The sequence below is a fragment of the Grammomys surdaster genome, unplaced genomic scaffold (assembly GCF_004785775.1).
Source record: "Grammomys surdaster isolate TR1022 unplaced genomic scaffold, NIH_TR_1.0 576, whole genome shotgun sequence".
Taxonomy (NCBI): domain Eukaryota; kingdom Metazoa; phylum Chordata; class Mammalia; order Rodentia; family Muridae; genus Grammomys; species Grammomys surdaster.
In genome coordinates, this window is record NW_021604995.1 from 130830 (window position 1) to 156193 (window position 25364).

General features: G+C 47.0%; 2 protein-coding genes and 1 long non-coding RNA gene across 5 annotated transcripts in view; 2 read left to right on the forward strand and 1 right to left on the reverse strand.

Moving 5' to 3' along the window:
* Nucleotides 1-13861: 13861 nt before the first annotated feature.
* Zbtb45 (zinc finger and BTB domain containing 45) lies at nucleotides 13862-18892 on the forward strand. 2 transcript variants are annotated; one of them, XM_028781881.1, is made up of 3 exons: nucleotides 13862-13907; nucleotides 15330-16635; nucleotides 17252-18892. In XM_028781881.1, exons 2-3 carry the CDS (start codon nucleotides 15330-15332, stop codon nucleotides 17506-17508), a joined length of 1563 nt encoding a protein of 520 aa, XP_028637714.1. In that variant the 5' UTR covers nucleotides 13862-13907; the 3' UTR covers nucleotides 17509-18892. The 2 variants fall into 2 exon arrangements, with proteins under 2 accessions (XP_028637714.1, XP_028637713.1); XM_028781880.1 differs by lacking the exon at nucleotides 13862-13907 and adding an exon at nucleotides 13971-14049.
* Nucleotides 18893-20395: 1503 nt separating this feature from the next.
* On the reverse strand, nucleotides 20396-21015 carry LOC114633305. Its single transcript, XR_003713184.1, has 2 exons — nucleotides 20961-21015; nucleotides 20396-20806 (listed from the first exon to the last, which is right to left on the reverse strand). It is a non-coding gene; the product is annotated as an uncharacterized LOC114633305 (long non-coding RNA).
* A 178-nt stretch (nucleotides 21016-21193) lies between these two features.
* The window catches only part of Slc27a5 (solute carrier family 27 member 5), a 10597-nt gene continuing 6426 nt past the window's right edge, over nucleotides 21194-25364 (forward strand). Inside the window, exons 1-3 of one of the 2 annotated variants that reach the window (XM_028781873.1) lie at nucleotides 21194-21999; nucleotides 22722-22931; nucleotides 24390-24548. In XM_028781873.1, coding sequence (XP_028637706.1) covers nucleotides 21312-21999; nucleotides 22722-22931; nucleotides 24390-24548 — 1057 coding nt within the window. In that variant the 5' untranslated portion in view covers nucleotides 21194-21311. The remainder of the gene's footprint in view (nucleotides 22000-22721; nucleotides 22932-24389; nucleotides 24549-25364) is intronic. The other variant, XM_028781874.1, reaches the window with a different exon arrangement.

The window sequence follows — 25364 nt, forward strand, 5'->3', positions numbered from 1 at the left end:
TTTTTTTTTTTTTTTTTTTTTTTTTTTTTTGGTTTTTCGAGGCAGGGTTTCTCTGTGTAGCCCTGGCTGTCCTGGAACTCACTCGGTAGACCTGGCTGGCCTCGAACTCAGAAATCCGCCTGCCTCTGCCTCCCAAGTGCTGGGATTAAAGCCGTGCGCCACCACCGCCCGGCCTCAAGAGAGTTTCTTTGTGTAACACCCCTGACTGTCAGGGAATTCACTCTGTAGACTCAGGTAGCCATCTCACAGAGATCCACCTGCCTCTGCCTCCTGAGTGCTGGATTAAAGGCACGCAACACGATGCCTGGTAAAGTTAAAAAATTAATCGATCATAGGTATGGTAGAAGTAACTATCCAGACACCATCCCCAAACAGGAAAGAGAATGTAGACAGAAACAGGTCCTCAGACCCTGCCTGAGGCAGGACAGACAGATGCAGTACAATGCAGGTGCCTGTAGAAGAGTATGAGTCCAAGTATAGCCTGTGCTACATAGTGAAGTCAAATTGGATACATACTCTGCCCCAACAACAACAATAATAATAAACTAGACATTCTTAACTTACTCCTAGCGGCAAGGCTAGAGAGATGGCTTAGAGTTGTTGCTCTTGCAGAGAGTAAGGTTTAGTCCCAGCATTTACATGGTAGCAAACAACCAACCATAACTCCATAGTTCCAGAGACCTGACATCTTCTGACCTATGTGCACCAAGCACACATTTATTTTGTTTTTTTGTTTGTTTTTGGTTTTTGAGACAGGGTTTCTCCGTGTAGCCCTGGCTGTCCTGGAACTCACCCTGTAGACCAGGCTGGCCTGGAACTCAGAAATCCACCTGTCTCTGTCTCCCAAGTGCTGGGATTAAAGGTGTGCGCCACCACTGCCCGGCCCAAGCACACATGTTGTTAGCATTCCTTCTAGGCTTTGCCCCACAGTTACCTGGCAACAGCCAGGTATGCCTGGCTTACTATAAACGGGGCTGTTTGCTCCCTCCTCACTCTCTTACTCTTATTCTTTCTGACTCCCTTCTCTCCCCGCCCCCTTTCTCCATGTGTTCCTGGCCTCTTTTCCTCTTCCTCTTCCTCTTCCTCTTCCTCTTCTCTCTCCTCCCCCTCCTCCTCTTCTCTTCTCCCCACCCTTCCAAACTCCCCTTCCCATGCCCTAAATAAACTCTATTTCATCTATTCCATGCTATTCTCATCATATGGCTGGTACCTCAGGGGGAACGATGCCTCAGCATGGGCCAGCCAAAGCACCCCTCACCACTCCCACTTCACCATACCTTGCTCCATCAACATATCCCTGGCTTCCTCCCTCCCCCACCTTTTATAAAACACAACACATGTGGTACCTATACACATAAACAATTTTTAAATATTTAAAAAATAGGCCGGGTGTGGTGGCACAGCTGTATACCTTTAATCTTAGCACTCTGGTACCAGAGGGAGGTAGATAGATCAAGATGTGGTTCAAGGCCAGCCTGGTCTATAAAGCAAGTTCCAAACCAGCCAGAGCTACATAATCGAGAGACCCTGACTCAAAACAAAACAAAGATGTAGAAGCTGTGTAGTAAGGGCCTCAAGAATACTCTTAGATGCCCACTGCCTCCGATAAGAAAGATTTGGATATCTTGGGGCTGGAGAAACAGTTCAAATGTTAAACATGCATGCCGCTCTTACAGAGGACCAGAAGTCAATCCCCAGCACCCACGTGGTGGCTTACAATCACCTGGAACTCGAGTTCCAAGGGAACCAACACTCTTCTAGCCTGCACTCATGTGGTACACATAAATTCATTCCTGATTACAAACATAATTAAATCTTTAAATAACAACAAAAAATTGAATATCTTTTTAAGAAATTATCTGGGCAGTGGTGACACACATCTCTAATCCCAGCACTAGGGAGGCAGAGGCAGGCAGATGTCTGAGTTTGAGGCCAGCCCGGCCTACAGAGTGAGTTCCAGGACAGCAAGGAGTACGTAGAAAAACCCTGTCTCGTGGCAAAGAAAGAAGGAAGGAAGGAAGGAAGGAAGGAAGGAAGGAAGGAAGGAAGGAAGAGAGAGAGAGAGAGGAAGGAAGGAAGGAAGGAAGGAAGGAAGGAAGGAAGGAAGGAAGAAAGAAAGAAAGAAAGAAAGAAAGAAAGAAAGAAAGAAAGAAAGAAAAGAAGGAAGGAAGGAAGGGAGAGAATCTATAGATGCTGGATTGGTGAGATGGTAAACTGGGTCAGAGCCCTTTGTTCAACAAGCTTCATTAAAGCCCACTCACAAAATAGAAGGATGGCCGGGCACTGGTGGCGCACGCACTTGGGAGGCAGAGGCAGGTGGATTTCTGAGTTCGAGCCCAGCCTGGTCTACAGAGTGAGTTCCAGGACAGCCAGGGCTATACAGAGAAACCCTGTCTCGAAAAAAAAAGAAAGAAAGAAAGAAAGAAAGAAAAGTAGAAGGATGAAAAACACTCCATAAAGTTGTACTCTGACCTCCGTGTGAACACTGCAATGCACACATACACTTATTTACATCCACACTCACAGAAAGAGACTTGGCCACTATCTTAGTAAAGGTTTCTACACCCTAGTTAAGGCTTGTGTCATTTTACAGCTTGCTGTCCATCAGCCAGGGAAGTCCTGCCAGGAACCTCAAGCCAAGAACTGATGCAGAGCCTGTGAAAGAATGCTGCTTACGGGCTCCCCCTGGGTCTCTCAACTTGCTTTCTCATACACCCGAAAACCACCTGCCCAAGGACAGTACCACCCATCTGTACTCTCCCACATCAATCACTAACTTTAAAAATCCCCCCACGGACCTGGCATGACGGTGCTCACCTTTAATTACAACACTCACCAAGCAAAGGCTGGCAGATCTCTGTGAGTTCAAAGCCAGCCTGGTCTACACAGCTGTCCAGAGCTGTATAATAGAAACAGCCAGTCTCAAACAACAAAACAAGATTTTCCTACAGGCCAATCTGGTGGGGGCAGTTTGTCAGTTGAGGTTTTCTCTTCCAAATGACTCTAGGCTGTGTAAAGTTGACATGAAAACTATTCAATTCACCAACTGACACACCGAATCCATAATCCTTATCCACACACTAATTAAAGAAACTAGAGAAAAGCCTAGATTGGGAATGGACTTGCTTTCCTAGCATGGCAAGGCCAAGAGTTCTATGCCCACTGCTGGAAGTGCTGGACACAGGAGCACACTCCTGTAATCCCAGCACTCACGAGACGGAGGCAGAAGAACCTTGAGCTACACATTGAGTTCCAGACAATTCTGAGCCATTTGGTGAGATACTATCTCCCAAGAGACTTGGGCAGTTGAGGCTCTGGAGAACCAGCAGTTCAAGCTGGTCCTTAACTGGAGGCCAACCTAAACCTTCCCTAAAAACAAAGGAATAAACAAAACAAAAACAACCAAAGCAGCACACATCTGTAATGCTAGCACTTGGGGTAGTGGGGAGCTCAGGTAAGAGGATCACCCCCAAATTCAAGTCAGTCTAAGCTGCAGATTAAGTTCTAGGCCACCCTGGGCTAGGGCAAGATCCCGGGGAGAAAAGGAAAACAAACAAACAAACAAACAAGTAAGGTGGTGGGCTGTGGTAAGTTCAGTTGATCCTTAGTACTAAAAAAATTAAAAATAAAATAAAAACAAATGAAAGTAAGTGAATAAGTGAGCCAGGAAAAAAATGTATACACCCACACACAAACATCCTTCTGACTCCACATGATGTTTGTTCTCTGGTAGGCAAAGTCATTCAGAGATCTTGGCATCAATCTTGCCTTCCCTGAGGGAACAGAATCTCAGGGACACATGGCACTGCCGCTTGCTTATGGAACACTGCCTGATAATGTGAAAAACAGCATCTTTCAATTAATTGCAACGAAATCCCTGAGCAACACAGGGTTATCTGCTTCTGTTTACCTAAAGAAGTGCCTAGGGGTGTGTCCTGTCAGTGCCTGGGGATACCTGATATCATAGAGGAGGGTCAGGCTGCCACATGCCTATGTTAGGGCACACGTCAGTGCAATGGGTGTTAGCCAATGTCTGGTGAAGGACTATAGGCCAAGAGTACAGAGCCTGAAGATCAACAAATTTGTTTTTAGGTTTACATTTACGGACTTATCTTGTGTGTGGCGATGGGGGTGCATGGGTCAGAGGACAACTTGCAGGTCCTGGGGATCAAGCCCAGGTGACCAGGTTTGCCTACAGAGCCTACCTCCTAAGCCATCTCACCAGCTTGTTTTGGCATTTTGCCTTCAGGTTATGTCTGTGTGACGGTGTCAGAAACTTGAGAACTGGAGTTACAAACGGCATTGAACCCCAGTCCTCTAGACTTCACCACTGAGCCATCTCTCCAACCTCATCTATTTGTTTTTGAGATAGGGTTTCGTAGATTCTAGGCTGACCTGGAACTTGCTATTTAGCTGAGGATGACTTTCAGTGACTGACCCTTCTGCTTCCACTTGGTTTTGGTTGGGTGGGTGGGTTGTTTTTTCTTGAGGGTTTTCAAGACAAGTTCTCTCTGTCTGGCCCTGTTGTTCTGGATCTCACTCAATAGACCAGGCTGGTCTTGAACTCAGGAGCCTGCCTGCCTCTACCTCCCAAGTGCTAGGATTAAAAGCGTGTACCACCACTCCCAGCTTTGCTTCCTCCTCCTAAGTGTTGTGGTTGCAGCATGGGACATTATACCACTTTCCAGTAAGTCTTTATGTATGTATGATTTTTCATCCATGGGTCCTATAGAAGATCCTATAAATGGCAGGCAAAGAAAGCAGAGATGGGACTGGAGAGATGACTCAGCAGTTAAGGACACTGACTGTTCTTCCAGAGGTCCTGAGTTCAATTCCCAGCAACTACATGGTAGCTCACAAACGTCTGTAATGGGATCTGATGCCTTCTCCTAACATGTCTGATGACAGCTATATGTACTCATATAAAATAAATAAATAAATAAATAAATCTAATAAATAAATCTCGCCTATTAAAAAAGAAAGCGGCAGAGAGGTAATATGGGTGGGCAGTCAGTACATCTACCGAAAGAGTGTATGTTCTTCATAAGTCCGGATTTTACCAGCCTCCATCAGTCTTCACAGAGGACATAAAGCCTCTGTGGCCTGTGTCAGATCAGTGGCTTGGTGGCTGGTGAACTGAAGTGGACACAGACGACACAAAGTTCTCCAGTTAGAAGGCGCTGTTCTAAAGCTGGACTGTGTTGTTGACTGCAAAGTACTGAACATGTAGTCAGTAAGAAACGTTGACGTGTGCCTGAAATCTCTGTGGATTCAAGACCAACCCGGTCTAAATAGCAAGTTACCATACAGCCAGAACTACACAGAGAGATCCTCTCTAAAGCAAAGAGCTAGACAATTCGGGCAGCTGCATCTGTAATCTCAGTGCTGGGGGAAGGGAGAAGAGGAAGAAAGAGGATCAGGAGTTCAAGGCCAGCTTCACCTACCACAGCCAGCTGGGGGCCAGCCTGGGCTACATAAAATCATGTTTCAAAAAGCAAAGTAAATCTGGTGTGGTGAAGCGCATCGTTAATCCTAACACTGGTAAGGCAGGCAGATCTCTCTGTGCACCTGAGTTGTTGTTTTCTTTTTGGTTTTTTGAGATAGAAGTTCTTTGTGTGTAGCCCTGGCTGTCCCATTGTCACAGAACTCACTCTGTAGACCAGGCTGTCTTACAACACACAGCAATACACCTATCTCTGCCTCTCAAGTGCTGAGATTAACAGCATGCCTCACCACAGCCCAGCCCTGAATCCTTGTATTAAAAAAAAAAAGACCAGCTGTCTAGATGTTGAACTTGATGACCTAAATTGAGTCCCAGAATCCATCCATAGCAGAGAGAAAATCAACAGCCCGAAAGTGTCCTCTGACCTCCACAAGCACTCAATGACATGTATGGCCTATCACAACAAATCAATGCGATTACATATTTTTAATTATAGATATATAATACACATATCATATATATAATATACTTATATTATATTATATTATATAACACACATATGTGTATATAATACATGTTTACATGAGGCCTTGGGTTCAACACTCAGCAGCACACAAACTACGTGTCTTGTTTTTAGGAGAGGTGGCTCAGTGGGTAAGATACTGGCTGCTCTTCCAGAAAACTGATGTTCAACTCCAAGCACCTACATGGTGGCTTGCCAGCCATATCTGTCACTCTAGTTCCAGGGGATTCTATGCACTCTTCTGGCCTCCAAGCGTGCAAGTGGTGCGCAAACATAGATGCAGGCAGATACTTATAGATTACTCACGGATTTTTTTCCCATCTTATTATTTATTTATTTATTTATTTTTGAGACAGGGTATCTCTATGTAGCCCTGGCTGTAAATTTTTCCTAATTAAAAAGAACTTTTCGCTGGGCGGTGGTGGTGCACATCTTTAATCCCAGCACTTGGGAGGCAGAGGCAGGCGGATTTCTGAGTTCGAGGCTAGCCTAGTCTACCGAGTGAGTTCCAGGACAGCCAAGGCTACACAGAGAAACCCTGTCTTGAAAAAAAACAAAAACAAAAAAAGAACTTTTCGAGTTCGAGGCCAGCCTGGTCTACAGAGTGAGTTCCAGGACAGCCTGGGGTACACAAAGAAACCATGTCTCGAAAAACCAAAAAAAAAAAACACCCAAAAAAACCAAAACACCTTTTTTCATGTTTTGGAGGATCAGGAGCCCAAGGGAAGATGACAAGGACTAAGAAAGTAGTTACCAAGACCTTATATTGTCTAACTCCACGTCTAGGTACTGCCCAAAACCTTTTACTTCAAGGTGACTTTAGATTAGCAAGCAACCCTAGACGGAGACTCCCAGGATGCCGAGGATGATTTAAACAGCAGGGGGTAAGGTCACATTCCAGTAAGTACGGAAACCTTCAGAGCTGGAGCTTGCAGGAAGACGCAAAGGCTAGACCGGTATCTACCCCTACCCCCACCCACAGATTCAGATCCAGAGGCGGTGTGGAAGCCTTGAGAGGTAATTAAGGAAGGGCCCATCCTTAAATTGCAGCCCTTGCCCTACAGGAATTTTTTTACATATGAAAGCTCCTCCTGAAAACCTTTCCCCTCTAGCAGCACACATTTCTCATCTCCGCCCTCCTTTGTTGTCTTTAATTTCTGTCTGGATGCTATTTTTTCACTGGTTAATCTTGGAGAGAGTGGGACCTGATCTGTCTCCTTGTTTCTTCTACTTCCGTAGTCACCCTCGGGTCTCCTCTGGTCGCCATCTTAAATTGCAGTTCTAGACGCTTTTCTGGGGTTGCAAAGTGCCCTTCCCCATTTCCTCCTCTTCCTAAATTGTCCCTACTTGTTCACACTACTTTATCTTGCCAGGGGTTGTTCCAGCCTCCAATCTGTCTTGGATCAGGAAGCAATTTCCATGGGGTATTTTGAGTGTCTGTTCCATGGGTGAAATAGAAACAAAAAGAACAAGGTGTCTGTATTTAGGGGACAGTCTAGGTCCACTAGGGTGGGGCTTGGTTTGTAGGTCCTGAGTTTTGGACTTTGCCCTGGATAGTAGCTCTCCCAGAGGATGGCCTTAAATGAAGCTATCTTTGTAATACAAGAGGAGGTTAAGATGCTAACTAGCAGTACCCACTTTGAGGATACTAGAAAAAAAAAAAAGTATCCACTTTGAGGATAAAGACGTGATTTATCGAAAGGAGGAAGTTCTGTATGCTTCCACTACTTTAACCTTTTTTTTTTTTAATATTTTTTTTCAGGACTGGTCACTGTGACTTCGTAACTTTTTCCCTTCAGTGACTGATCCATACTGTCTGCCTCTTCCTTCCCCTCCAGGACCTAGCATTTTAAGAATATTTGGAGGCCATGTAGTCTAATGAAACATTACGTTCACGGCCAGAGAGATGGCTCAGTTTGTAAAGGCACCCACTAGCCACAAGGCCTAAGTTAAATATCCCCGCCCACAAGATTATATGATAAAGAGAAGGAACTAGTAAGCTGTCCTGCAGCAGTGCACATACAGTTTCAGGTACACAGATACACAGAATAAATAAATGTAATTAAAATTTTTAAAAAATATCTTCAAATAGATGCATTTTTTTCCCTTTTTCAAAATGCCTCCATAACCACTGTGATAAGGTCTTTCAAAGAAACTTGGATGTTTTCTTAAGGCTATGACCCTCAATGCTAAAGCTAGGTCCTCTTGGTAAACACATCCTAGCCTACCAGCAGACATGTCAGGTCTGCTCAACCCTGTGTTCAGTTCTTTTCCCTCATGGCTGAGACTTTTGTGTTTTTTTTTAGATCTATTTGTGCTGTGGGCTGTTTGTTTATTTGTTTGTTTGTTTCTTGGGATTGTTTGGTTTTGAAATTCACATTTATTTATTTATTTATTTATTTTGGTTTTTCGAGACAGGGTTTCTCTGTATAGCCCTGGCTGTCCTGGAACTCTGTAGACCAGGCTGGCCTCGAACTCAGAAATCCGCCTATCTCTGCCTCCCAAGTGTTGGAATTAAAGGCGTTTTATTTATTTATTTTATTTTTTATTTTTTTGGCTTTTTCGAGACAGGGTTTCTCTGTGTAGCCCTGGCTGTCCTGGAACTCACTCTGTAGACCAGGCTAGCCTCAAACTCTTGAACTCAGAAATCCTCCTGCCTCTGCCTCCCAAGTGCTGGGATTAAAGGTGTGCGCCACCACTGGCCGGCTGCGTTTTATTTTTAAAACAGGGTCTCACTATGTAGTTCTTGCTGCCCTGGAGCTGGCTATGTAGAACAGGCCGACCTCCAATTCAGAGATCTGTGTGCTTTTCCCGATTTCATGCAGTGTAGGAGATCCCAGTTTAGGGCCCTCTCCAGCTCACACACAGGTTACTACGCTAGCGAGTGACCAGAAAGTGAATACCTAAAATGAACACTTGTGCCTCACACTGGCAGGCAAGCTTCATGTGAAAGCTCCAGAAAAAAGTCCACTTAAAAGGTCATCAAGTTGCAAGGCAAATACAGCTCTATGCAGCTGTATCCCTGAGGTTCCTGTTTTTCCTGCTTGTTGTCTAACGTACACGTCATGTTTCTGCCCCCTCATTCTGTCACATGCCTACCCCTTGGTAAGCTTCTGGAATCTTCTACTTTAAGTACATCTGCCGCTCAGAGCCCTTTTCATTGCTTTGGAGTTACCCAAACAATCCAGGATCATCTATTAAAAAACAAAAACAAGAAAAAAAAAAAACTTAGCCAGGCAGTGGTGTCGCACACCTTTAATCCCAGCACTTGGGAGGCAGAGGCAGGTGGATTTCTGAGTTCAAGAGTTTGAGGCTAGCCTGGTCTACAGAGTGAGTTCCAGGACAGCCAGGGCTACACAGAGAAACCCTGTCTCAAAAAAAAAAAAACAAAAAAACAAACAAAAAAACAAAAACAAAATAAACCCCAAAACCTCAAAGATTTACTGTATGGTGTATGGGTGCTTTGCTGCATGTGTTTGTGTACCACACAAGTGCTTGGTGCTTAAGGAAGACAGAAGAGGATATCAGGTCCCCTGGAACCAGAGTTATGGAGAGTTGTGAGCCACCAGTGGGCACTAGGACTCGAACCTGGGTCCTCTGCGTTAGGTTTCAAACCTGGGACAGATGGCTGAGATAGGTATCTATCACATCAAAGTGGACCTGGCTGCCAAGTTCTCCCCATGTCCCTCAGTTTCTACCAGTTACAGGGTCCTCCTGGGTGGCATATCTAGCCCCCTACCTTCAACTTCTCCAGCCCAGGGGCTAGAATGCCCTTCCCCTTGTCATCCTTCTCTATATAATCTAACCATTTGGGTTACCTGATCTTTTTCATCTACTCTTGCTGATCGTCCTGGCTGACGCAACTGGTTCTTCTTTCTTTCCTCTCTCTTCTCCTCTCCCCTCTGCTTACTTGGGCCAGGGTCATTACACTCTGGACTCTCCCACACATGTTTGCCACTGGCTATGCTCTCCCTTTTATCTACAGTAAAATTTTTCCTTCACCATACCTAGGAGGAGTCATATCCTTTCCCTTTTTCTTGTCTTTTTTCTTTTCCTTTCTTTTCTCTTCCTTCCTTCCTTCCTTCTTTCCTTCCTTCCTTCCTTTCTTTCTTTCTTTTTACTCTGGAAAATCAGCAAGATTCAATGATCCCCCATTTTAAGAGTATTTAATGAACAACTTTAATCACATCTGCAAAAACTTTTTCATCGGAGTATTCGCTTAACATGATACAGGTTCTGGGAATTTGAGAGCCAATTTTTTTTTGTTGTCATTATTGTTGTGTTTGAAGACAAGGGTCCTTAGTATGCAGTTCTGCCTGGCCTGGTGTTCACTCTGTATCCCGTAGTAATACTCCTGCCTTAGACTCCTGAATGACGGTGGCACAACAGCAGTAGATGCCCGTCAATGGGAGACTAGTAGTGGAGACATTACCTTACAAGCTACTCAAAACATAAGAGTTACTCTAGATAGGCTGGGCAATCACCTGGCCAAGGGACAGCCCTCTAGAAATGTGGGGCCACACCTAGGAAGTGACACTAGTGAAATGGTGGAATAATTCCACCTTTAATAACATACTGTACTTTTCCTTCCCCCAAATCCCACAAGCTTCCTTGAGTTCCCATTGGGTCTACCCATCTTGTTGAGGTTCAGTTTGTTTTGTTTGTCTTTTTCTTTCCAACGCTGGCCAGTACACTTTTTCTGGTACTTTGGGTTTCCTTATTCTTTCTCTAAAGCTCCTGTCCCTGTTATGTGTTTGTCTGCTGTGTGGCTGACTTCCATGCTGGCTTAACTCAAAAAGTATGGCTGGCTTGGTTTCTTTCTTGCCTCTGTTTTCTTCTTCTGGGTATTTATTGCTATGCCTGCCCTGGTTTTGTTACTATTATTTTTAACTCTACTAGATCAGTCTTCCTTAAAAAAAAAAAAAAAAAGGAAAAAAAAACTTTTCTTGCCTTTTTAGTCTTTTTTTTTTTTTCCCAAGACAGGGTTTCTCTGTGTAGTTCTGGCTGTCCTGGAACTCACTTTGTAGACCAGGCTGGCCTCGAACTCAGAAATCTGCCTGTCTCTGCCTCCCAAGTGCTGGGATTAAAGGTGTGCACCACCACCACCCGGCTTGAATCTTTTTTGTTTTTGTTTTTCTAAGACAGGATTTCTTTGTGTAGCTCTGGCTGTCCTGGAATGCTGTAGACCAGGTAGACTAGGGTGGCCTCAAACTCACAGTAATCTGCTCACCTCTGCCTCAGGAGTGCTGTGATTAAAGGCATGAACCACCATTGCCCAGCTATCTTTTGAATCTTTTTTTTTTTTTTTTTGTTTTAATGTTTTTTTTTTTTTTTTACTTATTTATTATATGTAAGTACACTGTTGCTGTCTTCAGACACCCTAGGAGGGCATCAGATATCATTGTGTGTGGTTGTGAGCCACCATGTGGTTGCTGGGATCCGAACTCATGACCTTTGGAAGAGCAGTCAGTGTTCTCAACCGCTGAGCCATCTCACCAGCCCGCTGAGCCATCTCACCAGCCCCTTTTGAATCTTTAGTTCAGAAAAATTCATTACTGCACCCATAGATAGTTTTGGAGGGTTTTTTTGTATCGTTTATTTATTTTTGGTTTTTTAAAGTTTTGTTTGTTTATATGAGTACACTGCAGCTGTCTTTAGACACACACTAGAAGAGGGCATCAGATCCCATTACTGATGGCTGTGGGCCACCATGTGGTTGCTGGGAACTGAACTCAGGACCTCTTTGAGAACAGTCAGTGCTCTTAACTGCTGAGCCATCTCTCCAGATCTCTTTTTGTTTTTTTGAGACAAGATTTCTCCATGTAGCCCTGGCTATCCTGGAACTCTCTCTCTAGACCAGGCTGACCTCAAAATCACAGTGATCCAACTACCTACCTCTGTCTCTGGAGTGTGGGGGATTAAAGGCATGTCCCATCCCACCCAGATTTGGGGGAATGGTTTTAGGATCTGAACTCCTTCTCAGATTAATTTGGTGATGCTTCATAGGCCTACCGTGTAAAGCTCAACGGCGGCAGTCCAGGATAGGGCTATGCCTGTGAGTTACTATAGGAGGCTCCAAGTTGGAGGATACAATTTACATGACAGAAGATGAGGAAGCCTGAAGTTTAGCATAGCAATCTAATAAGGTGAGGGAACCCCATGTGCACAGAGGAGGGTCATTTAGCTGAGGAGAAATGAGCAAAGAGAAGACAATCCAGTATGAGGGAAGTGAGTCAGTGGGGGAAGTCAAAGTCTCTTTCTTGGGCTCAGAATCTGAAAAGATAAAGATGCCAGACCATTAAGCTTGGTCATTTGGATGTTAATTATTTCAACCCAGGATCTCCTGCACGCAAGCAAGCCATCATCGTCCCAGCTCTTTTACTTGGGTGTTTTTTTTGTTTTGTTTTCATGAACAGGTTCTTACAGCTGAGGCCAGCTGAGGCCGTCTTAAACTCCTTCCAGCTTCTCCCTTTCAAGTTATAGGATCACAAGCCTTCTTAGTTGTTAAATTTTGAGTTCTTTTCTTTTTCCTTTTTCAAATAGCATCTTGTGTATCCCAGACTGGGCTCAACTCTGATATCTGGGGGTGCTCTTGAACTTCTAACCCTTCTGCCTCAACCTCTCAAGTGCTCGGACTACAGGTGTGACCCAATGCACATGCTTTCTGTGATGCTGAGGATCAGACCCAAAGCCTCTGACCCAAGAAAAGCCCTCTAGCAACTGACCTACATTCCCAGTCCTCGATTTGGGTTCTAATAAGATTTACCTGGCCGGGCAGTGGTGGCGCACGCCTTTAATCCCAGCACTTGGGAGGCAGAGGCAGGCGGATTTCTGAGTTCGAGAGTTCGAGGCTAGCCTGGTCTACAGAGTGAGTTCCAGGACAGCCAGGGCTACTCAGAGAAACCCTGTCTCGAAAAACCAAAAAAAAAAAAAGATTTACCTGGCTCACACTTCACCAGACTTTCAAATACATTTACAAAACAGCTATCCAGCATGGTTCCAGGATGGAGAACAAAACATCCTGATAGCTTCCTCCCGAGGCACCACGCACTGGACTCCACAGTACCGCTTACACGGAGACCCAGAGCTCTACGCCTCTCTCCAGCCCTACTTACTAGTACCTGGCCTTAAATGGTGGCTGATTGACTGCCCCAAAAATAAAGGGGAAGGGAAGGCCAACCCACCACTTGATAGGTTTGGTTCAAGGGTGACTAGAACAGCAAAAGGACTACTTAGGAACCCCTTTTGAATGTCTAGGCACTTATTTAGTCCCTGCTGCTTGGTATCTGACTACTTTCGACTCCACTTCATGTCCTACATTCTATTCTGATCTGTGGCCAAGCTGTGGTTCTTCAACCATTCATTTATAGAGCAGTGAATTCCTGCTCTGGGTGGGGTGAGGTGGGAACACCGAATTGTTTCCTCGGGAAGGTGGACCTGCCTGAGTTCCTTAGATGACAGCAGAGAAGCTCTGCAAAGCCTCTTCATCTCGGGTGGGAGCATAAGCGACTCAAAAACAAAACAAAACAAACCAAAAAAACAAAAACACTCTCCCGTGCAGGAAAAAAGCCACAACAGTTCCAAGCCTTCAGCCTCCGGATTCCAGCGCCCTCTCTAGACCGACTCAGAGTACTGAGGGCGTGGCCGAAGGATTGATTGACAGCTCACCCGGATCGGCCTGGAGACGATGGAAGCGTGCTCCAGCCTACTGATCCCTAGCTCGACCATCCCCAGCTTCTGCGATTTTGGTTCTGGCGCAGACCAAACCGGAAGTTCTGCTCAACGACTGTTTAGTCTTAAGAGGAACACCGGAAACGTGCTCACGACTACCGTTCCGCCCGCGCCGCGGCTATCGGTTCCGCTTCGGAGCCCGGAAGTGCGGCCTTCAAGTTGACAACCAGGAGGCAGCCACTGCAGGGCCTGGTACCTGAGGAGGTGGAGGTAGGGTCGACCTGGCATCCCCCTGCCTCAGAATCACAGAGAAGGCTGGGACGTGTCAGGAAAGGGATGCCCGCGTGAGGCTCGGTGTGCACGTTGCGAACGCAAGAGGGCGCTGCAGGATCGGGGCAGGATGCGGGCAAGGGTGCGGAGGCGGGAAACTGGGGGCAGACGTAACGGGCCCGAAGGGAGCTCTGGCATAAGGTGGGCGTGAGACAGGTTAATGGAGCAAGGTGCATGGCATGGGTGAGGGAGTTGTGGTGAGAATGCAGCAGTAGATGTGGGAGAGAGTATGCCTTTGTTCTGAGGCACCCAGGAAGGGTCTACTGCATCTGAGGAGTCTGAGCGCCCGGGAAGTAGGGTGGGGGTGGGTTTAAGGAGGAGTTATGGGTTAGGACATTATTTGAAAAAGGAAGCCGCTTGGCAGAGGCAGGTTCAAAGCCTTGGTCCGTTTGAAGAATTAATTCATCGTCATAGAGATAAACTAGGTTCGCAGGCTCCCTCTGGCTGCGGCGTGAGGGAAAGGCCTGGAGGTGGGGGTGTGGAAGGGTGACTTCCAGCAGCCCAGGCCAGTGGTAACTGGCACAATGTATACAGAGAGAAAGGGAGGAATCTGGCCGAGCCCAACGGAAGGATGTTTTTGTGTTAAGGATCTAGAAACGTTGAGTCTGAGATCTCAGTAGTCCCTTTGTAAGGGGTAGGATTTAATGGGGCCCTAGAGTGTCTAGTGGGCAGTGGTCAAGTGTCAGGGCATATCCTGTATCTGATTCTTTTCCCTTAGAGCAGTGTATGCAATCTGATTCTAGTGAAACACCCATTTTTGCTGAATAAAGAAACAGGCCCAGAGACCCGGAGTTATTTGCTTGATGGGTTAACTGACAAATCTGATTCCCAGCTCCTTTGCGGGGACAGGTGTGGTGTGTGTGTGTGTGTGTGTGTGTGTGTGTGTGTAGAATATCTTCCCTTATCCATTCCAGTCCGTCAGTGTGATTAGTGCCGAGATGATAGATGATAGTCTCTGGTTCGTAAGAAGTATGGGGATTGCTAAACTACACTGAGTTTCAGCTTGCTGGCCTTTCACATCCCTTCTGCAGTTTCAAACCCCAAAGTTAGCACCTCTCAGGTGATGTTAAGAAAAGACAGGGTTGCAAAGGCCTTGCTATATGTACAACTTATTTGCTTTCCTTGGGTATGACGGGCACAAATACTTAGCCTGAAGAGGTGCTCCCAGATCATTCTGCCAGAAGGCAAGTTCCCCTCCACCCTTCTGAAAACCTCCACATAACACTTGTTAATGGGACCTGGTTCTCGAGGTAGTCATAGATCTGCTTGGTGCCTTTAGTGATGGTAGGATAAGGAAATCTGACTAAGGTAGACTAGAGAAGAAAAAAAAAAAGCCATCCCCGCTGTCTCCTCATCTTCCAGATGGCAGCCACAGAGGCCGTGCACCACATCCACCTACAGAACTTTTCTCGCTCGCTACTGGAGACTCTCAACGGGCAGAGGCTAGGCGGTCACTTTTGCGATGTGACCGTGCGTATCCGTGAGGCTTCTCTGCGTGCTCATCGCTGTGTGCTGGCCGCGGGCTCACCCTTCTTTCAGGATAAGCTGCTGCTTGGCCACTCAGAGATTCGTGTGCCACCAGTGGTGCCTGCGCAGACAGTGCGCCAGCTGGTCGAGTTCCTGTACAGCGGCTCGTTGGTGGTGGCACAGGGCGAAGCACTGCAGGTACTCACTGCAGCGTCGGTGCTTCGCATCCAGACCGTCATTGACGAATGCACACAGATTATCGCTCGTGCCCGTGTCCCCAACACCCCGGCGCCTGCGCCTCTGCCACCACCCGTGCCCCCTCCACTCGCACCGGCGCAGCTGCGCCACCGGCTTCGCCACTTGCTGGCCGCCCGCCCCCCAGGCCATCCCAACGCCGCGCACAGCCGCAAGCAGCGCCAGCCTGCGCGTCTTCAGCTACCTGCACCCCCAGCACCCATCAAGGCCGAGGGGCCTGATGCAGAGCCAGCGCTGACTGCCGCCCCTGAAGATAGAGGTGAAGAGGATGACGATGAGGAGACGGATGAAGAAACCGACGCTGAAGAAGGTGAAGGCGGAGGCGGTGGCCCGGGTGAAGGCCAGGCTCCCCCTGCCTTCCCCGACTGTGCAGGGGGCTTCCTTACCGTTGCAGCTGACAGCGCTCGAGAGGATCCCCCTGCATCCACTGGCATCACTGATTATGGTGGTGCCGGGAGAGAGTTCCTTCGGGGGACTGGGGTCACTGAAGATGTGTTCCCAGATAGTTACGTGTCAGCTTGGCACGAGGAAGGCAGCGGAGGTCCAGAAGGTTGTCCAGTGGAAACGTCTGCTCCACCCGACTGTGCCCTGGCTGGGCCTCGCCCGACCGGTGTGAAGACCCCTGGTCCCCCCGTGGTTCTCTTTCCCTTTCACTTGGGTGCTCCGGGTCCCCCAGCGCCAACACCTCCTACTCCATCTGGGCCAGCCCCTGCACCCCCACCCACCTTCTACCCCACCCTCCAGCCAGATGCAGCCCCCAGTGCTCAGCTGGCAGAAACGCAGGCTTTGCCTGCAGCCCCTGCTGCTCAGGCTACAGCCATCTCAGGCACTCCTGTGCGCGCCCCCGGTGCCCCAGGTGCTGAGCAACCGGCCTATGAGTGTAGCCACTGCCGCAAGACATTCAGCTCGCGGAAAAACTACACCAAGCACATGTTCATCCACTCTGGTGAGTGGGGAAGGAAATCGCACAGATTTCCGAGATCCTTAATCATCGGAGATTTGGTTTCTGGGTGGGATTGGGCACTTGCTTGAGAAGCTTTGTTCTGTGCTAACCCTAAAAGCCTAGAGGTTTGGCTTCTTTCTGTGAAGGGGTCGATTGGGAAGTGGGAGCCTGCCTTTCTAAAAAAGCCTTCAAGGCCTTTGGAAAGCTAGACTCAGCCTGGGATGGCCAGATTAAAGGAAGTGTGTGTGGGAAGCTGGCCAGCTTCCGCTCCAGGAGCTGCCAGAAGAGACTTGAGGTGAAGGAAGATAGGATTATTTCCCCGAGTTGGGCAAGAAGAGTCCTTGAGGTTGGGCGAGATCTGTGTGTGTAGCCCAGATGGGCAATGGGTGTCGTTCCAGACAGAGTTCTTCTTTTAGGGTCCCTGGTAGACAATGGCATAGTTAAATGGTGATGTAGGTTCAGGAGAGGGGTTCCCTGCAGAGCACGACTCCAGAGTGGTTTACTTAACAAGCAAAAGAGTCCTGACCTGACCCAGGAGGGGAGACTAGAGAAGTCCCTACAGGACAGGCTCCAGGGAGATCAAGCCAGACTAACATGTGGTTTGCTTTGTCATCTGTAGGGGAGAAGCCACATCAGTGCGCTGTGTGTTGGCGATCCTTCTCTCTACGTGACTACCTGCTCAAGCATATGGTCACACACACTGGTGTGCGAGCCTTCCAGTGTGCAGTGTGTGCCAAGCGCTTCACTCAGAAGAGCTCACTCAACGTGCACATGCGCACACATAGGCCTGAACGTGCGCCCTGCCCTGCCTGCGGCAAAGTTTTCTCACACCGGGCACTGCTGGAAAGACACCTGGCAGCTCACCCTGCACCTTGATAGAGAGCCAGCTTCACACCGCTGGCTGGTGTAGTCAGCCGCCTTGGACTAGGTCCACTCCAGCAGAAGGCTCCTGCTCTGGAGTACGGACCCTTTCCCTTCCCTACTCTGACCCTGTTTTCCCTGTGGACTTGGGACCCAGAACCCTATTTCTCTCCTACACTTGCTTAGCTTCTCTCGATGGGAGAGCGAGATGATCAGGGCCCCTCGCACCTCAGAGACCATTTCCAGGTTGAGCTGGGCAAACACATTCTTGGAACCTGATGCTGGATTTGTGACCCAACCCCTGCCAGGTATGGTGTCTAGAGTTGTCCTTTGCCCCTGTGCTGGGCTAGAATTCTCTGACCTCACCCCCAGTCTGGAGCCACCCTTCCCTCATTGGGCACCTATGGAGGCCCAGATGGACCTACCTTGGGACTTTAGGATTCCAGTCTAATAAAGGACATCGGGCCAGTACATGCCTCGTAGGCTTTCTGGGCTGTGGGGTTGGGGCTTGGTCCCTGTGTCCCTGACTCACACTTTTGCAGTGCCCTGAGATTTCCTGAGCAGGTAGGTGCAATTTGGTTTGATATCCTAGTCTTGTATTTTGGGATTTAGGTGGGTAGGTAGGCTTCATATATAACAGTCCTGAAGTGTTCAGCCCTGTGGGCAGGGGAGTCCCAGTCCCAATGTTGGCTGTTACATTTCGACAATGCAGAAATAAAACCCCCTTTCAACCAGAAACCCTTTAGCTTTAAAATTCCACCTCCCCCATTTTGACAGACATGAATATTGGACACCTACTTGTGAGATGCTCAGGAGGGTTCTTTGGGGGCCAGGCTGCTTTGAGGGCATTTGAACCCTGGATGTTAAGCACTAAGTACTAGAGAACCCAGAGTGAACTGGATGGCTGTGTCAGGTGAATGGGAAGCCAAAATGGTTAGGACCCAGCTTGCCAATTGAATATCCTAATGATCTAGTGTCAAAGAAACCAGTGTTAGATCTGTTATCAGCTCAGAGAGGCATCATCCTCCCTGTCTCCTTCCCATACCTTACGCATCTGTACCTAACTGTAAGGATCTGGTGGTTATCCTGCAAGGCCAGGCCCCAGCCCTGCCTGTGTCTTCTGGGCCTATAGGGTTCCTCTGTGGCTGGGTATCAAAAGCATTGCTCAGCCTCTGAGTCCCAGTGTTGTGAAATCTGCTTAGATTCAGCACAACTCAAATAGCAAGTTAAAACAAAACAAACATGTAATCAATCAGCTACTGATAGATCAGGAATGCAGACTTGGGAGCCGAACTGCAACTCCCTGTCCCACCCTCAGCCAGAATGTTGCAGAGCTTTTAAGCCTTAATTGTGGATTTTTGCAATATCAAAATAAAGTACCTTTTTGGTTTCAAGATCATAATTTGTAGAATTATGTAGAAGACCAAAGAGCACACTCATAATTTGTAGAAGGCAAAACCTAGTTTTAACAGTGTAAACAATTAGTGCCTCTAAAATCAATACCAAGTTCATTACCCTTATGTTACAAAGTCTGGCTGCCAGTAAAGGTATGTTCTTGTATATGAATACAGCTTTAATACCTCATTAAACAAATATAAACCTGGTTTTTAAGACAGGACAGCCGAGCAGTGGTGGCACATGCCTTTAATCCCAGCACTTGGGAGGCAGAGGCAGGCGGATTTCTGAGTTCGAGGCTAGACTGGTCTACAGAGTGAGTTCCAGGACAGCCAGGGCTACACAGAGAAACCCTGTCTCGAAAAACCAAAACAAACAAACAAAAAACAGGAATTATGCCTACACCAGAAGAAGGCATCAGATCCCATTACAGATAGCCGTGAGACACACCATGTGGTTGCCTGGAAGAGTAGTCAGTGCTCTTAACCTTTGAGCCATCTCTCCAGCCCAAATTAAACTAACTTTTTGTTACTGATGTTACAGATTTTTTTTTGTTTCTTTTTTGTTTTTGTTTTGTTTTTCGAGATAGGGTTTATCTGTGTAGCCCTGGCTGTCGTGGAACTCACTCTGTAGACCAGGCTGGCCTCAGAAATCCTCAGAAACTCAGAAATCCTCCTGCCTCTGCCTCCAAAGTGCTGGGATTAAAGTCGTGCGCCACCACCGCCCGGCTGATGTTACAGGTTTTTAACTACCCAATAATTTACAAACCAAAAATCTATAACCATGACACACAGACCATTGTAAACTCACTCATTTTAAGACCAGTCAGAAACAAACATGTAATAGCCACAACACTTAGAGATTTAAAACAGGCAAAACTTTCCTGATCTCCCCCAGCTATAATTTCAAGGGAGGAGCAGCTACCTGCTTAATCCAATTCTCATGGGCACAGCAGACCTGTAGTGGAGCTAGCTGCTGGCTTCCCTACTGGAGAAAGCTGCCCACCAGCCCAAGCACTGCCTTCTGTAACCGCATTATTTCACTGTTCTGGTCTTGCTATGGTAGTGACAGCATGGGTGGATGGCAGATGAAGTTTGGCCCATTCCTCTGAATATGAAACACAAAGCAACAATGAAATGAAACAAACTACAGACACAAACTGACAGACATGGACAAACATTATATGCTGATGATAGCCAAAAACACTGGGTGAAGAGACGGAAGAGAACAAGATGTCCCAGCAGTAGGATCCATACCAGAGGCCCTACCAAAGGGGCCCAGGAGGCAGATGAGGTGTCCCTCAATCCTCTCACACTCTGAAAGCAGTACTGCCTCCAGCCTCCTTCAGTGAGACAACCAGTGGTGCTCTAAACAGCACGAGAAACAGGCTTACCTCTGGAGGTCTTAAATCAGGAACCTGGGTAGAGTGATTGGATTCCCGGCCAATGGACTAAATGTTGTGGAGTCCATTTAGATCCAGCACAACTCAAAACACCAGCTCAAAACAGTAAACGAAAATTGTTTTGTATTGCAATCAAACCACTATTGATAGATCAGATATGCAGAACAGCCTCAGGAGTTGAACTGTGACCTCAAGGTAGAATGTTAACAAAACTTTTAAGCCTCAAAGCTACAGGCGTCTATGCCAAGTTACACTTAGAATGTTCTACGAATCACGATTCTGGGATGAAGGACTTTCTTGGGGGCATCTCCCTATTGTAGTACATTTATCCTGTTCTCACTGTTTGATTTATTTAACTGTGGTGGGGTGACTTACCAACCAGGATGGCAGTTGCCTAAGGAGGTCTAGAGAACTTAAACGTTATTTGACCCCTATTCAAAATGGAAGCTTTACGCAAAATGGCTTCAGTTTGGTTCCTTCTTACACCAAATCTCAATCCACAGGAATACCAGGCTCCTGATGGAGAGCAGAAGTATGTTTAAATCCAGATGATAAAGGTGTTCTAAGAATTTACTAAGTTGTTAACTGTCTATCAAACAGGCAGCCTCTTCCCAGAACAAAGGGCTCAGTTTCATGAGTCAAGGAAATAAAACCACAGGCTGTTTCTTACCTGACTTCTTTACTTGGCTAGAGTCAGGCAGGTCTTATTTCCTGTCTCCCATAGCTAACAGACAGGAGCTAGAGACAAATGTTAGCCCTAAGAGGAGGGTGGTTGGTGGTGTCCAAGGGGGTGGGGCAGGGCGGGTGATCAGGCAGGGGGCTGGAACTGTAGGAGGACTCCCAGCCAGTAAGAACTAAGTAACGAAAGGACAGAGTCCAGGGGTTGCATGCAGTTGCTGATAGTACTTGGTCATATTTGGGGAGTGGGTAGACAGATTTCCTTAAAGGCAGGAAGTTAGGGCTTCAGAGCGTTAGTCCGAGCTGAGACTACACGTCAGCTACTTCAGAAAGAGCCAGTGCCATGGGTGTTTCGAAGAAACTAACCTTCCTACTGCTGTTGCTGCTTCTGCTAGTTGGTCTGGGGCAACCCATATGGCCAGCAGCTACGGCTCTGGCCCTGCGTTGGCTCCTGGGAGACCCCATGTGCTTTGTGCTGCTTGGCTTGGCATTACTGGGCAGACCCTGGATCAGCTCCTGGATGCCCCACTGGCTGAGCCTGACAGGAGCAGCTCTTACATTATTCTTATTGCCTGCACAGCCACCTCCAGAGCTACGCTGGCTGCACAAAGATGTGCCCTTCGCCTTCAAGATGCTTTTCTATGGCCTGAAGCTCAGGCGACGCCTTAACAGACACCCTCCAGAGACCTTTGTGGATGCTTTAGAGCGGCAAGCGCAGGCCCAACCTGACCGGGTTGCCTTGGTGTATACTGGGTCCGAGGGCTGCTCAATCACGAACAGCCAGCTGGAGGCCAAGTCCTGTAAGGCAGCATGGGCTCTGAAAGCAAAGCTGAAGGATGCCAGAGTCCAGGAGGCAAGAGACGCTGCTGCTATCTTAGTGCTCCCGTCCAAGACCATTTCTGCTTTGAGTGTGTTTCTGGGGTTGGCCAAGTTAGGCTGCCCTGTGGCCTGGATCAACCCACACAGCCGAGGGATGCCCTTGCTACACTCTGTACGGAGCTCTGGGGCCAGTGTGCTGATTGTAGATCCAGGTGAGTGCCCCAGAGGCAGAAAGGGCAGAAAGGGACAGAAGCAAGGGAGGTCAGAAGTTTCTGGAAGCCTTTTGTTGGATCTATTCCCAGTCCATGCAATCAGGGCCAAAATATAGGTTACTGGGAAAGTAATTCTAGGTTCACCACTTGGGAGTCTTTTTCTTCTCTAAATCTTTCAGTTCCATTTAACTAATTTTTAGTTAATTTTTTTTTGAAATTTTTGTTTGCTGTTGTTTTCAAGGCAGGATGTCATTATGTGAAGCTCTAGCTATTCTGGAACTCAGTATGTAGATCAGGATGGCCTTGAGCATACAGAGATCAAGCTGCCACTGCCTCCCAATTGCTGGGAATAAAGGTGTGGGCCACTATGTCCAGCTTTATTTGAATAAGTTTATATTTTACCAATTATAAGGTTCCTTTCTATTTTTTAATTAATTAATTAATTAATTAATTAATTTAGAGACAGGGTTTCTCTTGTGTAGCCCTGGCTGTCTTCGAACTCTCTCTATAGACCAGGCTGGCCCCAAATCACAGAGATCTGTCTGCCTCTGCCTTTGGAGTGCTGAGATTAAAGGCGTGTGTCACCACCACCCGGAATTATAGGGTTCTTTATCTAGAGAACAAGAAAGCTTCTCTCTGGGATCTGCTTTTCCATGTCTGGGTTTCCTTGACTTTGGAAGAAGCTAAGATTTGCCTTTTTTCTCCTCTGATGGTCTCTGTAGACCTCCAGGAGAACCTGGAAGAAGTCCTTCCCAAGCTGCTAGCTGAGAACATCCGCTGCTTCTATCTGGGCCACAGCTCACCCACTCCAGGTATAGAGGCTCTGGGAGCTGCCCTGGATGCTGCGCCCTCTGACCCAGTGCCTGCCAGCCTTCGAGCTAATATTAAGTGGAAATCCCCTGCCATGTTCATCTATACTTCAGGGACCACAGGTGAGGATGGCTGTGGTCCTGCCCCAACCCTCCACCCTCGGATCTTGACCCCACTCACCTTGCACCATGCCTTCAGTTTGTCCTCTGACACCCAACTCTGCCCTAGATCTGGACCTCTGCCTTGGACTCTGACCCCCTAGTGTGGCTCTATTTTGTTTTGATTTACTACTCCCAGTCTGAAAACCAATCAGAGAGTGGGACTTGGTGCTGTTCATATGTAAATCCCAGTACTCAGAAGGTTATGAGGATCCAGAGTTCAGAGTCTGCTCATTCCAGAGCACATACTAAGATTGGACCAATACACAAATTAGCATGTCCCCGGTCCAAGCAGTATAGACTAATCCACAAAGCATTCCATTCCATGCCTTTAAAGGGGAATAAATGTTCAAGCTGGGCATGGTAGCCAATGCCTGTAATTTCAGCACTTGGGAGGCAGAGGCAGATGGCTCTCTTGAGTTTGAGGCCAGCCTGGTCTACAGATCAAGTTTGAGAACAGCCAGGGCTACACAGAGAAGCACTGTTTCAATAAACAAACAAACAAATACAAATATATAAATACATAAAGGAATGATGATTCTTTTTGGGAGAAAGAAAGGAAAGATAGAAAGAAAGAGGGAAAAAAGTATAGGGTATTCACTAGAAAAGAGTGCTCAGACATGGGTTAAGCCAATAGAGATTCTTTATTAGCCAGCTGGTGACCTCTGTAGTTGTTCAGGATCTCAGTGTAGACCAGAGCCTTTTTCAGGGTGAGCTTCTAATCATAAAAAACACATTTTGGGTTGACATACTTCAGTTAACAAGAACAGTTAGCACAGAATCTAGAAAGCAAAGATTATTACATTTAGAGGCTTTGTCAGAACTATGGACTTTGATGGTCTTTGTCTTAGTTCTGGCAGGTGGTGCTGTCTATGTGCTGAGTTTTGCAGCCTGAAAGGTACTTCTATCTTGGAGTCAGCTGTGCTAAGTTCTCAGGGCCTACTAAGGTCCAGGGCCTTGCTACAGGAAGGAAGAAAAGGAGGGAGGGTGAGAAGGAGGGAGGGAGGGAAGGAGGAAGGGAAGGAGGGAAGAAGAAAAAAAGGATGGATGGATGAAGGCCAGTCTGAATTACATAGTGAGTTCAGGCTAGCTTGAGCTACAGAGAGATATCTTGTCTCAAATCAAAACATACAGAAAAACAAAACCACCTTCAACCACGAATTTTCATGCTCTACTGTTATTCATTTTTTGGTCTTTGAGACAGAGTCTTGTTCTAGCAGCCCCAACTGGCTTTGAACTCCCTACATAGTTGCCTACCCCTCTTGAGTGTTGGGATTATAGGTTTGCATCACATTACCCAGAAAATCTCTGTCCCTGGTCTCCTCTGAGAGGTTCGAACCCAGGCAGATCTGACTCTGGAGACTCACCCTGCAGTTGTGGTCTGTCTTCCTACCCAAACTTTATTGCTCTCTCATCGCCTAGGACTTCCAAAGCCAGCCATCCTGTCACATGAGCGGGTCATACAAGTGAGCAGCATGTTCTCCTTCTGTGGGTGCACACCTGACGACGTGTTCTACAACGTCCTCCCTCTGTACCATACACTGGGGCTTGTCCTTGGAGTCCTCGGCTGCTTACAACTTGGTAAGTCCTTTAAGGATCTTTCTCGAACACAGGACCACAGTGGGTATTAGCATGGGGCAGTCAAAAGAACAAGATTCTATCCTCTTTACCTTGAGTTTGTTTTCCCCATTCCAGATTTTGGGTCACATTGCTTGGTATACAGCCTATGGTGATCTCAAACCTCTGATCATTCTGATTATACCTTCTAAGAACTGAGTTATAAATCTGAACCAGCATGTCCAGTTTTAGATACTTTATTTACTTATTTTCCTAGAAAGAAAGGGTCTCACTATGTAGCCATGTCTAGCAAAGAACTCAATTTGTAGATTGGGCTGGTTTCACAGAGATCTACTGGCCTCTAACTCTAGAGTGTTGGGATCAAAGGCATGTACTATCATGCCTGGCTAGATGCTGTTATCTTTATGCTTATAAATATCACAGTATGCATCCGTAATAAAAACTGATAACTATTACAATTAATAGTGACCTTTTGATGTTATTTGATGCCTACATCTTGTCAGAGTTTCCAAATTATGTAATTAATTACATTTTCTCTGTTAAAACAGTATCCTCCTCTTATCCCTTGCATTTCTTTCTTTTTTTTTTTTGGTTTTTCGAGACAGGGTCTCTCTGTGTAGCCCTGGCTGTCCTGGAACTCACTCTGTAGACCTGGCTGGCCTGGAACTCAGAAATCCGCCTGCCTCTGCCTCCCAAGTGCTGGGATTAAAGGCAAGCGCCACCACTGCCCAGCTGATATTTTTGATGTAACAAGAAATGCAAGGGATGGGCTGGGCGGTGGTGGCACATGCCTTTAATCCCAGCACTTGGGAGGCAGAG

Excerpts from the sequence above, each read along its gene's own strand:
- Zbtb45 (XM_028781880.1), top strand. Across the intron at positions 16,636-17,251 it reads GCACATGTTCATCCACTCTG|GGGAGAAGCCACATCAGTGC; the intron begins GTGAGTGGGGAA and ends TGTCATCTGTAG.